At 48.6% G+C, this 13,341-nt stretch overlaps 1 protein-coding gene across 1 annotated transcript in view; it reads right to left on the bottom strand.

Annotated features, from left to right (window-relative positions):
* Nucleotides 1–42: 42 nt before the first annotated feature.
* The window catches only part of SCMH1 (sex comb on midleg homolog 1 (Drosophila)), a 51,625-nt gene continuing 38,326 nt past the window's right edge, over nucleotides 43–13,341 (bottom strand). Inside the window, exons 11-14 of the mRNA XM_009581058.1 lie at nucleotides 8,916–9,047; nucleotides 3,344–3,547; nucleotides 2,012–2,154; nucleotides 43–168 (exon numbers count right to left, since the gene is read on the bottom strand). Coding sequence (XP_009579353.1) covers nucleotides 43–168; nucleotides 2,012–2,154; nucleotides 3,344–3,547; nucleotides 8,916–9,047 — 605 coding nt within the window. The remainder of the gene's footprint in view (nucleotides 169–2,011; nucleotides 2,155–3,343; nucleotides 3,548–8,915; nucleotides 9,048–13,341) is intronic.

Below are 13,341 nucleotides of genomic sequence, written 5' to 3'. Positions count from 1 at the left end.
CCAGGAGCGGAGCTTCCAGGATCCGTCCTGCCAAGCGTCTTTTCAGAACTTGCCTTGCTTTAGCTTGTCAATGTGGTAAGTGAGCTTCAGGGCTGGCCCCAGCTTCAGCCCCATGTACTTCATCATCATGTCACTCCGCAGCAAGAGCAGGGCTTTACCGTCGATCTCCTGAAGGAGGGGAAACAACAGCACTTATGACTACACCTGTAAGCCCTAACCCTGCCCGCTAAGACAGGCCGTGCCCAAAATGATGACGCTGAAGCAGCGCGGCTGGGTGCGAGAGCACCGCTCAACAGCGGAGGTGGGCTGCACGTAACTGCAGCATCCCAGCGCAGGCATCCCTGCATCCCGCCCTGCCTACAGCATGGGGGTTCAGCCCCAGGCCCCCACGTGGCGGTGGGAAATCTGCTGGGTGATAAGCACCCAGGAGCTATGTCCAGCTGATCAGCAAATCCTGAAGGGAGGTGGGGAGGAAGGAAAAGAGGGAGGTTTCCTTGACAGGGGAACGATTGAGGCAGCGGCAGTGCAGGGGAGCAGTCTCTTACTCAAGGGCATCGTCATCCCACTGCAGGAGAAATGTCCTGGTAGAGGATGCGCTGGCCCTGACAGCAGTCCTGCCGTGACACATGCAGCCCTGAAGGCTGGTTGAAGAAGGAGGCAAGGGACCAAACCCTGTAAACCCAAAGAGACTGCCATTGCGTGCAAAGCAGATTTCTGGAGTTTCTAAGCAAAGTCCCAGCAGCTGGCAGAGCAACGGTGAGCACCTCATCTCCAGCAGGACTGATTTCAACATCACAGCTTTCAAAAGTATCTGATGCTTTACAGCTGAGCCAGATGTGTGCCTTGCTGAGGCTCAGGAGGGAAGGGATCACAAAGCTCAAAATAACCGGAGAACAGCTTTGCACTTAGCATCTGCGAGTGGAAGTTTTCCAGTCCGTTGCAGCACTCCTTTCCTTGACCTGGTCCTGGCCCAGAGCTTTGCAGCGTACAGGTTTCCATGAAGAAAACATTAATGGACTTATAAGTGAAAAACAAAAATCACAACCTTGAACAACAGAAAATCCTGTCCTATGTCGACGCTCAGTTAGGTCTCACACTTGGTATGATCTCCAGCAATCTCCAGTACCAGGTTTGTTCTGCTTTTCCCTTCTTCAGATGAAAGCGAAGTTCTTCAGGATTGCCAATACAGGGGACCTTCATCCCTTAGCAGAGCTGAGCACTCTCTTGCATAATTAAAACAAAACATTTTTCAATTACTGGTGGTTCTAAAATAGAACAATTAAAAAAAAAGAGAGAGTGTTGTCTCAGCCCAGCACAGAGCAAGAAGCATCCCATCTGCCTCTCCTGCCTCGAGAAGATGAGTATTTTTTCCTACTGCTCTTCTGACTCCACAAGCCCCACCAGGTATAACATGGACTTAATCAAAAGGCAGATGAAAGATGAACTGTCTGGCAAGGAATCAGGACGTGGAGCTGCCAAAATTTTTGTAGCTTTAATTGTAGAAACTCCATGCTGTATGTCTGCAGCTATTTTACACTTAAAGACATGCACAAGAACCAGAGCCTTAGGAGACCCCTTTTTATAGGAAACAGGGGAGTTTAGCAGCGATGCACTCAATGAATTCCACTTGGAACATGTTTCTTGCCAGGAGAAATTTGCTACGAGTGAATATTAAGACTCCAGGATGAACAGGGTTTTGTGTTTTCAGCACTAGAGTTCAAATCCAGCTGAGACCTGAGCTCTCCATACGCACAAAGGCAGCGGTGCTTGGAGTTTTAGCTGGGCTGCGATGTCTTCCCCTTGACGATTTCTGAGTAAGAGGATCCCAAGCCTGAACACAGTACGAGCAGGATTTATGAGGATGTTTTTCTTAGCACAAAACTCCAGCTGTTACAAAGTGCTGCTATTCTTCTGACTTTCCTAGATTTTCCTTGTGTGATGATCTGCCCCCTCCCATGTATAATATATACATACACACACACTACATATATACATACACAGATATACTTACATGTTTTCGAAAGAGGTCAGCATGGGGTCCCAGCTGTGGATCTGCTTCTCGTATGAACTGCATCACCTCCTCCACTGACCAGGACGAGGGGTCACGGCTGCTCAGCCGCGAGACGTCTCGAGATCCAAGGTATCTATCTGAACCTGGGGGGGAATTGCGAGACAGCAGCCGTTACTCCAAGTACTCCCGCAGCATTGCTCCAGCAGTTATTCACCCTTAATCTACCATTCAGTCTCCTCTCTCAAAGCAATGGTGGACACAATGCGAAGGGCATGTCCCAACCATGCCCCAGAGATTCCTGCGGCACAGGTCTAACACCAAAGCCTTTTCTCTCTCCTTAGGCCTTACTTTTCAGGGCAGCCTTCTATACTGAGCCCTTTTCCTCACTCTAAACTCGGATTTCCCCTTGCCCCCCTTCAGCTGAGTTTGGTCCCCCCATTCCCACTCTTACTTGCCCATCTACTGACGGTTCCCACGTTTGCAGAAAAAAATCCTCCATTCCCACTTCTCTCTCCATGCACCGTTTCTCCCCTCGCTCCCCTGCTCCGAACACCACCTTTAGCAATTCTAACACAGCAAAGCTCTTTTGTGTTTCCATCGGCTGCGTCTTCTGATGGACTGAGCCCATATGTGAAATTCTGTTGTCTTGAAGCACCGCCTGAGCTAACAAAAGTCCTGCTCCCAACGTGCCAGCATCGGCACAGCCCGTTGTTCCAGCTCGCTGTTCTGCCTGTATACACGGATGTGGGGGGAGGCAGACGGATCAAGGCATCAGCAGCCTGAGCTTTTTAGAGGCTTTTATTGATGCCGTGCACCTAAAATTACAACTTTTTTGCAAACACTTGGATTTGACACGTGCTGATTTACTGCAATGAACAGCTCTCCTGCCCCTGTTCCTCCATACAGACAAGTGCTGTTCGCGCATCCGCCCATCCTGGCCACCCGCCCCAGCTCCCAGCCTCATCAGGCAGTTCTCGACTCCCTGGCCATTCCCGATCCATCCTCACAGACTCCGATGCCCATTTATCGCTTTGACAGCCCCCTGCCCATGCCTGCAAATTCAGCTCCTGCCCACTCCTTCCTATCCACTGACCTCCAGCTGCCACCTTGTCACCATGCCGAACGAGTGACCCTGCAAGCATCACCTCTCCGTATTTCCACCCGCCCATCTGCCATGTCTCTAGAGCTACTGTTAAACCTAACAGACTACCTGTTTAACAGTGTAGAAGCCAGTCTCTGGTACTTGCTGAAGTTAGAAAGGTGTAACTGGAGTTAGAAAAGCCCTTTATTGCCAAATTTACAATTGGAGGGCTGGCTTCTTAACTCTCTTACCCCCAGAGCTAAGCCTACGCAAGGCAGAGGTACTGCCCTGGGTGAGGCTAGAGGGTTGGTGCAGGTGCCTGTATCCTTGCAGGCGATAGTCTCTGGAGCTCCTGCTGTGGCTGGATGAATTGACAGAGTTCAAGGCAGAGTCCATGGGGTCCAGGCGAGGCTCCAAGGGCCCTGGGAGGCCATCTCCCAGGACAAAGGTTTCACCTGGAACGCACCAAGCTGCAGTCAGTGCACCCGAACGCCACGCAGCCCGAAGTTACCGCTCGACGGCAGAAAGCAGAACCGCAGCAAAGGCAGCGCTTGCGTGCGGCTGCGGGATCAGGGTCGAACCGCCGCGTCGGTGCTCTCCTCGAAACCACAGAAATTAAACCAGGCACTGCTAAAGCACTGCAGCCTGGTGTTTGCCTGGCAAATGCCAGTCCAACCGGTTAGCAGTGATAACGGTTGGTACCCAGACTGGAGCAACAGCTACTCTGTTAATGCCACCACCAGCTCTGCCTTGTGGTCCCATGTCCTTACTGCTTCCAGAGGCCCTTCTGTGGCAGCGGGGCACCGCGGTGGCAGGCAGTGGAGGGCTGCCCGTTCTGGATGCCAACGGACACAGGACTCGCACGACAGCCCTGAGCGGGGAGAGGAGACTCCCCGAGATCCGGGGTCAAGCACTGCACATTACCGGCATCAGCATGTGAGGTAACGGACCAGGTGGTTGGGATTGCGGGGGATGTTTAGTGAGACTCATGCTGTAGCCTGGATAGCAGCACACATGCAGAGCAGGAGGGAGCAGCAGGCTCCTCCGAGCAGCTCAGCTGCACCGTCACGGCCCGGCAACGCTCTCACACCGTGCTGATCCTCCGGCCACAAAAGCAAGGTGCTGGTGACCAGCTGCTCACCCCTCCTGACCTCCTGCTGGGCCCTTTTTCACTGCCTAACCAAGTCGGTGACCAACACCCTTTGCTGGGACGTGCGCAGGAGGGACAGGGCAGAGGGCTCTCCCCAGCCAGGGGTCCCAGTAAAAGACTGGCTTCCTCACCTTGTCTTCCAGAAACATATTTAATTTTCAGCTGTCAGTGGCAGTATTAGGATGGAGGGGCTGAGGAAACTATCCAGGGTGATATATTGTATTGGCTGAGCCAGCAAGACCTCCCTTTGCTGTTATACTGTGATAGCTTCATCCTAGGACCGTGTTTGTAGATTTTACTGTGGCACGCACAACCTAGTCTCAGTCCAGGTGGACCTGATGCCTCATGAGTCATCCTCAAATACCTGCGTTCTTTATTATGACATACCTGGCAAGTTGGTACAGCCAAAGAGGAAAGCAGCTCCTACAACGAAGGCTATTGCCTGTGCACTCTGGGCTGGGCCACTGCATCTGGCTGGGAGCTGGAGCTCCTCTACCAGCATCCGTAGAGACCCTGATATCAGCTCACAGTCCTGAGCTGCTGCCACTCAAACACCATGGCAGGTGACAAGGATGAAGAAACCTGAGCAACAGCCCCAGCCAGGCCCTGGGCTTCTTCCCTGGGATTTCCCAGACCACAGGAGCAGCATGTAAGAAGCCAGCACAGCGAGGTTGTGCTGAACTGGGATGGTGGTGAGAGCGCAGAATCGATACTGCAGCCCATGATACCCAAAAGCAGCAGAGATCTCCCCAAGCTTTCCTGCTAAGCTGATGCTGCCATGCTCCAGTGAAGGGAGATGCAGCTTGCCAGAGCCTGAAGCAGTACCTGAGTGTTGCAGAGGTTGAGCCCCACCAAATGGGGCAATCTCTCTTGCAGGCCTGTTGTTTTATCTGATTTCTATGAACTATAGGACTACTCCGTGATCTGGGATCCTCTGGTTTTAGTGCTTCTGCTGTCTGTGTTTGAGCAGAGATCTCAGAGGCCAGTTCAGTTGGAGGCAGCCAGCCCATACCTTCCCTGGCTTCGTGTTGTAAGGCTACAAAATGGAAACACCCCTCCTGTCTCGCTGTTTGGCAATTCAGTGAAGCAGATGCAAGGTTATCACCTGCGTAACTGCAACCCTCCATCTTGTGGGCTTTGTTACTCTGCACTTGAGGCATTTCTGCCTTTCTTTGCTTTTAGGTCTCGGGGACGCTCTCAGAAACCAGCAGCACATCCTTAAAATCTCATGCAGAAACAGTGCTGATGTGAAGACTGTTATTCCCCCAGTGCCCTGTGCTGTGTGCTGGCCCACATGTCACTAGCTTCTCACATGAGTAGATAGATGTGTTTTCACCTGCTTTCTATGCATAAAAGGAGGCTTTCTGACTCCTGACTATTCCTGAGTAACTTTGGACACCTCCTTCGCTCCCACACCACTTTCCCACCATCCCATCTCAGCACAAGACTGGATGCCAACCCAGCACTGAGCTGGCTGCTCTGGCCCAGGGGTGGACAGAGGTTCCCTGGCCCAGGCCCAGACAGACCTACACAGTGGATGTGACTTACACCAGTGGCACTTTATAGTGGCTTCTTCATAGCAAATACATTTGGTTTCCTTTCCAACAGGACAGTTCTGCTTAAAACCCAAACCACTTCCCATTAAACATCTGTGCAAAAGGGCGACGTCTGACTCACGGGAAAGTGCAGAGGCATGAGAGGGGTCAGCGGGCACAGCCCTCTGCACTGGTCTGGATGCTCTGTAACAGGGAAGTGGCTGCGGGCATGGGAATGGGTCTGTGCTGCACATCTCCATCCTCCAAGGAAACCCAGCAGCCTCTGCGAGGTGACGCACAGCCTCAACTTGCCAGGAAGCCCCAGGACACTCGTCCCAGATGTGCTGAGTCAGGCAAACATTTGTGTCTAACTGCTCGTGAAGACCCCAAAGCTCACACAGAGGGGACCTGTGTCAGCAGAAGGAATTTCTGGGCTCAGCTAGCAAAGACTACAGCTCAGGAGGCTGGGAGACCACGTGCACGGGTTCATGTCGGTGCGATGCTAAGGTTCTAAGACTCACCCTCAAAATACTTAACAATTAACACACTGTCGTTATTCTGACGTGAATGCACTGTGATGCATTCTTCAAATACCTGATCATGTTGTCACACGTGCTTATGATCATACATCCCAAGAAGAGGATGAGGCCATGCAACTGAGGAACACTACTTTGTTTTGCTCAAGAGGTAGAATTGAAGCTGCAGGTTCACCCTCAGGTTACCTATCTCGGGACTGGTGAGTGCTTGGTTGTGCTGTAAATATTGCAGCAGAGCTGGAAGCTTCTTGGTAGGGTCAATGCAAGAGAGATTTAGGATTTTCTTAAAAATTCGAATGCACAGAGAACTGTTCAATTGAACGATACCTCCAGAAAGGGGAGAGGGAAACAAGGCAAGAGGGGAATGATTACTAGCCCTGTGAATCATCTGTAGCAGAAGACAACATGCTTCTGCAAGTGGAAGGGCACAGACTGCGTTCAGGCATGTACACTATCCAGAATCCTTTCGCCCTTGATAACTAGCTTCGGAGTGAGGAGGAGGTCGTTAATTCTTAGGTAGATTTTCTTATACAAACTGCTAGTTTTAAATAAAGGCTTGCATTAGGAGCATTGTAGGAAAACATGCCACAATTAGTAGTGGAGAGGCAGGGAGCAGATAATTAAAGTTTAATTAAACAAATAGTGCTATAGATTCAAGAGTGTCGTTTTACTGCTAAAACATGGAGTTTGGCCACAAGCATAAATCTGATTTGCACAACTACTAAACACCCACTGTTTCCAACAAATGATAGTCTTTGAAAAGCAGGTCCCCACTGTGCTGGAACTGCAGCTTTTTAGCAAAAAGCTACATAAATGCCACTGGATGCAAGAGGAAAAACAATGTAAGATGTGAGATCCCCCCTCCTCATCTTTCTGAACGAAGACTTCCCACTGCTCCTCACTGCCTTCAATTTGGCAAACTGGAAACTGTTCAGGTACTGCTGTCTGTCATGCTGCTGAAGCCAGAATATGCTCTGCTGGCAGAGTTCATCACCGTGAGAAGATGTACCTCCTTGCTTGAGAAATATTCAATATTGAATAGACTTTGAAGTAGACTAAGAATCAGTCTTGTACACAACCTAACATAGGTTCCTCCTTGGAATTACCCATTATGGAAGCCTTCTCTCTTCACTGACAATATAGACAGTGTACAATACTCACCACCTAACCAAGGCACCTTAACCTTTAGAGCACACCACCGTGCTTCAAGAACAGGTGAAACACTGCATGTTCCACCTGCCAGTAGAGGAGGAGCTGACAGGCTTTGCTAACGGTTACCTAAGTGCAGCGGTTGATGTATTAGAGGAGAATGTCAAGGAGACAATGCAAGGACGTGTACCTAGAGGTTAGAAACAGACTGGGCCTCAGGGAACAATTTTTGACTTGTCAGTATGCTGGAATAGATGAGACAGTCCCACACGTCACCTTGTTCTTCACTTTAGCTATGTGACAAACCTACAATTTTAATCAATATAGATACTAAGGCCACTAGAAACTGTTCATAATAGCATGCAAGGTCAGATCAGCTGTGTTTAGATACGGGTCAGTAATCCTGAAGAGCACAGGGCACAGTGATGGATGGAGACTAAAATTACACCACAGCGCATGGGAGGCTGTGCACTCTCAAATCTGGGAACAACAACCAAGCCCAGCAAACTCAGCAAGAAACAGGGAAATGGTGATTCTAAAGGGACAGCAACAGTGCACAAAGCCACTGAACTATGAGCCCAGCCATTTTTCAGGGACAATATTACAAAGAATTGAGACTAACACCTTGACAGATTTCACCAGATTTCAGTCAGGTTGAATCTCCAGTCTACACTATGGAGCGTTTGCAGTTCAAAACAAAAGGGAAGGTGGAATTTTATTTATTGAAGAGTCCTGCTCAGGCTCAGGTAGCCCTCCAGCTACCTGGACCCCCTGGAAATCTCCCACCTGCACAGGCAAGGGACGGCTATGGACCACATAGCAAAGAGGACATTTCTGCAATTGCTTTTGAGAACGTGGCACGGCACATCTGCACCAGCGTTACCCGACGAACACTGCAGGAAGCAGCAGCGCTGTGGGATGTGATTTGATCTGGTTTAGCTGGTGGAGCACACGCTAGTGAGACCCTCCCTAATATTTAGGGAGGATTGTGAGGAACAAGATGGGATCCTGAGAAAGGGCAGCACGTTCCTGGCCACACAGCTGCACATCAGCATCTGTACAATACACTGCAGCAAACCATCATGGAAAAATTTGAGGGAAGATTGACTGAAGCAACTGGGCAGTTTTATGACCGTTAATACCATGCATAACAATGGAAGCTAAAATACGGGTAATTAAATCCCAGATTATATGGTATTAGATGATGACTATCAGGGTTAGAAGGAATTCTCCCTGCGTTCCTCATGCATTACACAACTGCTTGGGGAACCTGCCTTGGCATAGAGTGGTTTCTTCACTTCTCTCTGAAACGCCAAGCACCGACCCATGCCAGAGACAAAGCAAAGCAGACTTCCTAAACCCACGCCTCGATTTGGCACGGCAAATCTAATCCTGCTGTATCCGTTACAAGTCGCTATAAACAGCCAGCTTTGGGAAGAGACGCTGTGCTCACCTTCCAAAGGGTGACGGTCATTCTTTGGTAACTTGGGGGAGAGAGGAGCACTGTATGGAGGGGAATCTTGGGAATATCGCTTTGTACCCCGGCCTGGTCCCTGCAGAGTGCCGTCTAACGAACTGCTTCTGTCTAGGAAAAGAGAACAAGCCCTATTTAGGAGTGGAGACTTTCTGGGAAATTCAGTCTTGCCAGAGTCACTTGAGACTCGCATGCATCGCCAGCCTGGTAACAGCCTGTTAAAACTGCAATCCAGCACATCTGTCAGCTTAACATTTTATATTTTGCTTTGCAAGTTTCATCAGAGAAAAACGGTGGCGAGAAACCTAATGAAGAATCTTAGCCATGTTTTGCCATATTTCACCCCAAATATCACCTCTGATTGACTTAATTCCATTTCTCCTCATTCTACCCCTTGGCTGCTCCCGCATGATTCCTGCTCCTCCCCACTCTTCACCTTTCAGATGCATGTAACCCTCAGATGATTTGCAAACAACCGCTGGATGATTTGCAAACACTCTGTGCCATACACAGTGCTTGATTAAACCATACTCAAATTTTCAATCTTTCCCTCAAGAGCCCCAGCTATTGCTGCTGCTCTTCTCCAAACGCTTCTCAACGATGGGGTTCTCCGTATTGTATGCAGCAGACAAGACGTCAGGCTGGGCTGCGAGACATCTCTTTGCAGACGAAGTGTCGGTGGGTGGGTGAACACAGGGAATGGAAGCGCGAACACAGATGGGAACAGCAGCCAGGCAAGCGGTACAGTGGGTGGCAGACCATGCCCCATCTGGACAAGGCATGGTCAGCTGAGAAGCAATGAAGAGGTTACCCACCAGCCTCCACCTGCCCATGCGGGCCACCAGCGCTCCTGGCTGGCCCCTTCCAGCTGCCCCGAGCACGGGCGACACGTGTGAGCCTGCAGCGTTCAAGGTGTGCAGGGAGAGAGGGGTGAAATGCTCGTAGACAAATGCCGGGAGCTGGACGACAGCACGGAGCTGCCCCAACTGCCGGTGCAGGGCAGGAACGAGTGCTGGAGGGGTGACAAAATACGGCGGGGAGCGACTGGGACCAGACACCAAGGGAGATGCATCACGCCAAACAAAGAAACGAAGGCACAGATGGGTGGGAAGCATCAGACGGTCACAACTTAGTTGACTAAAGAAAAATACAAGGGTAGAGAAAAGTATCTGTTCTACCAAAATCCTTTGGGGAAATGAAAGATAAGCTGCTTATACTGAGGCCCTGGGACTCCATACGAGTGTGATCAAAAATCACTGGTAACGTTATTAGAAAGACAAATACTGTCCTCAGGACAAGTTCCTGTAAGAAATATTCATTGCTCAGACAGAGATGGGAAACAAATGCTCTTAGTAATGTCTCCGGATATCTCTAAATGTAAAACTGCACGACCTTCTTCACCAGTCACAGAAACACAACAAAAGGTGATGCTTTTTAAAGGTTTTATCATATTTTGTTTTGGGTTATTTTTTAAATTGGTTGATTTTACAAGTAATGCAAACACAGAAGGTTAGGTTGTAGAAGATAACCCAGGGAATCAGAAGTTAGGTCAGGGTAAATTATGGAAGGATAAACCAAAAGTATGTCTGTAGTAAGGGTCTCTGATTTTAAAGGACAAATTTTAAGAAAATAAAGAAATGGAGTAATACATAGAGCTGCACTCAGCAGTCATCAGGAAAAAAAGAAAATACCTTCAGTTAAAAAGATGCCATAAACATCATGAATGTGTATCATCAGTGAGGAATAATCTGGGAGGAAAGGACCCCAAATCTAAGTGGATAAATGTTCACTTCAAGAAGGATGCTGAGAAAAGCAGATCATTTACTGGAGATGAAAAGGACCTGCTCAGCATGGAGACATATACCTCAGAGGATGGCGAGTACAGGGACGAAGTGAACTTTTTAACTCATTCTGTCTTCTGACACAGTGCAAAGGAAAAGACAAGACCGCGTTTTCAGCTACAGAAGTAACAAGTGCATGGGAACGGAGAGAGAGGATACTGTGCAGAAAGGTAAAGATTGAGAAAAAAATAAAAAAATGTTGTCCTTGCCTGCAAATGATGGGACAGCTTTGAGGGATATTTCACTTCATCTAACTTGGGATGTTGGTGGGGAGGAAGAGAAGCACATCTGCCCATGCCTGGGTTTGTGCTGTTGGCCATCCCAAGGCAGTCAGGATGGATGCCCTTACCATTAGTTGAGTCTGCTCACCTCATCTCATCAAGTCAAAGTCAAAGTCAAAGCTTCTGCTTTAGGATGCTGTACCTTTAGGATACTGACTGCACTGGTACCTCCTCCCCGACTGCAGAGCGTGCCTACACAACTAGCTCAGGTGTCGATGCCGCTGTGACATCCACCTGTGTTCAGTAAAAGAAATCCCACCCTTCACTTCCAGTCGCAGCCATGCTGAACACCGGGGCAAGGCTCAAAGGATACAAGAAACAGCACAGGAAAGAAAACATACACCATCGACTAAGAAGTGGAAGTCAAGTAACTGAATGTACTCAAACCGGGGATGTGAGGGTGCAGAGGAAGCCAAAACGTAACTTAAGAAAGAAGGCGCACATGAAACCCTGGGTCTGCTGCAGCAAATTCTAACAAAACTCAGTGATGTGCTGCTCAGAGTGACTGGAAACATGGTACTAACATTTAAAAAAGAAGGTGAAAAAATGATTTTGGCAACAAAATGCTCACATCTGACCTCAGCAGTACCGCAAGGCTTGTAAGAGATTCTGAAGGAAAGGGTAGGGAAAATACTGCAATTACACATGGCACATACTGTGGTAGGCGTTCATCAGAGGAGACTAACCCAATAGCTTCCTTACCATGGGAAAATATCACACAAAGGAAGAGTGGTCAATCTCAGTTACCTGGAATTCAGCAAGGCATTTGATATGGAAAACCACCAGCTGAGACAGAGAACATGAGGATTACCAGAAGCCTTATTATATGCACAAACATTTGATTTGAGGGGAAAAGCAGTCGGCAGAGCACTGAGGGAGAACATGAGTTTGGAGAGCAATTGCTAAGGAATTTTCTTGAGGATCATTCTTCAGCCCAGTGTCATTTAATATTTTTATTAATAACTTTGCCACAAATTCTAGAGATTCACTGATGAAATCTGCTGACGTCTTCCCATGTCAGGCCAGATTAAAGTAGCATTTGAAATTATGCAGAAAATATATACATAGAACAGAGTACCAGAAAGGAGGTAAATCCAGCAGCAAAACACAGATGTGCACCTGAAGCATTGTCCCATGCTGGGAACTTGCAGTTGACAATAACGGATGAGAAGAACAAGGTATGCGACCAGGATGGATTGATCATCACCTGCTACAAGGATACAGCGACGCAAAGAGGCTTCCAGAGACATTTCTTGTGAACATGGTGGTGCCAGTGCTGTGGCACCAGGTCCCCGTGAGCTCTTCCCCAGAGTGCTGGGTGGCACTGTGGTCACCTCATGAAGTTTAATTCAAACCAACACTAGATGAGGAGAGCAAAGAGCCTTTCTTACCAGAGCAGCCAAAAGGCGAGCTCCCCTGAAGGATACGACCGCTCTCTAACTACTTCCAGAAGGAGACCTAAGTTAATCTAAAAGACAATGTTAAGACAAGGAGACACGGATACCAAATTGCCCAAGAATAAATTTGGGCTAGAAACCACAACATGGTTTCTAAAAATTCAGAAAAAAAACTTGGAGCAGACTCCAGTGGAAAAGCAAAATCCCCAACTCCAGAGTTAATTAAAGCAACACCATATGCTGTGGTGCCTGTAATAACTGGACCCAAGGCTCAATGGTCCAGAAGGTCCCTCCAGTCCTATGTCTTCAGATGGCTCCAGATCAGATCTACCTGTTCACAACATTTCACAGCCCATCCCTGTTCCTATTAATAGCAATCAACTTCCCGTTTTCTTGCAAATCTACTGTTTCCTGATGTACAACTTGATCTATTTCCCCTTATTTCCATGATTAAGCCTTACTTAGCAAGACAGATTGCTAGGATGCAGCTGACCTAAAAGCTGCTGCAGACCTTCCTTCTTCTGCCCCAAGCACAAGAACGAATTCTCCATGGCATCCACAGCGGGGCTCCTGTAAAGCGAGTTTGTTCTGGGAATTGAGACCAGCTCCCAGTCCTAACCAGTGATCATTTTCTGGAAGAACCAGCCCCATTCAGGCACACGAGCACCTGTACTGTAGAAAAAAAAAGGCAGGACACTACAGAGCTGAAGTTGAGACCACGGCAGCCTTGACACTTGGTGTGATTTAAGCTGATGTACAACTGCATCCTCATTCTTCCACGACCAGCCTGAATCTCTCATAATTGCTGGTACTGTTTCTTTGCCCTCACCAGAAGCCATTGTAATGTGTAGATAATAATGTTTATCATCTTCTTTCAGGTGCTTGA

Source organism: Fulmarus glacialis, unplaced genomic scaffold (assembly GCF_000690835.1).
Source record: "Fulmarus glacialis isolate BGI_N327 unplaced genomic scaffold, ASM69083v1 scaffold11887, whole genome shotgun sequence".
In the NCBI taxonomy this organism is placed as follows: Eukaryota; Metazoa; Chordata; class Aves; order Procellariiformes; family Procellariidae; genus Fulmarus; species Fulmarus glacialis.
The sequence above is the reverse complement of the archived record's forward strand: the minus strand, read 5'-3'. Positions and strand labels throughout refer to the sequence as shown.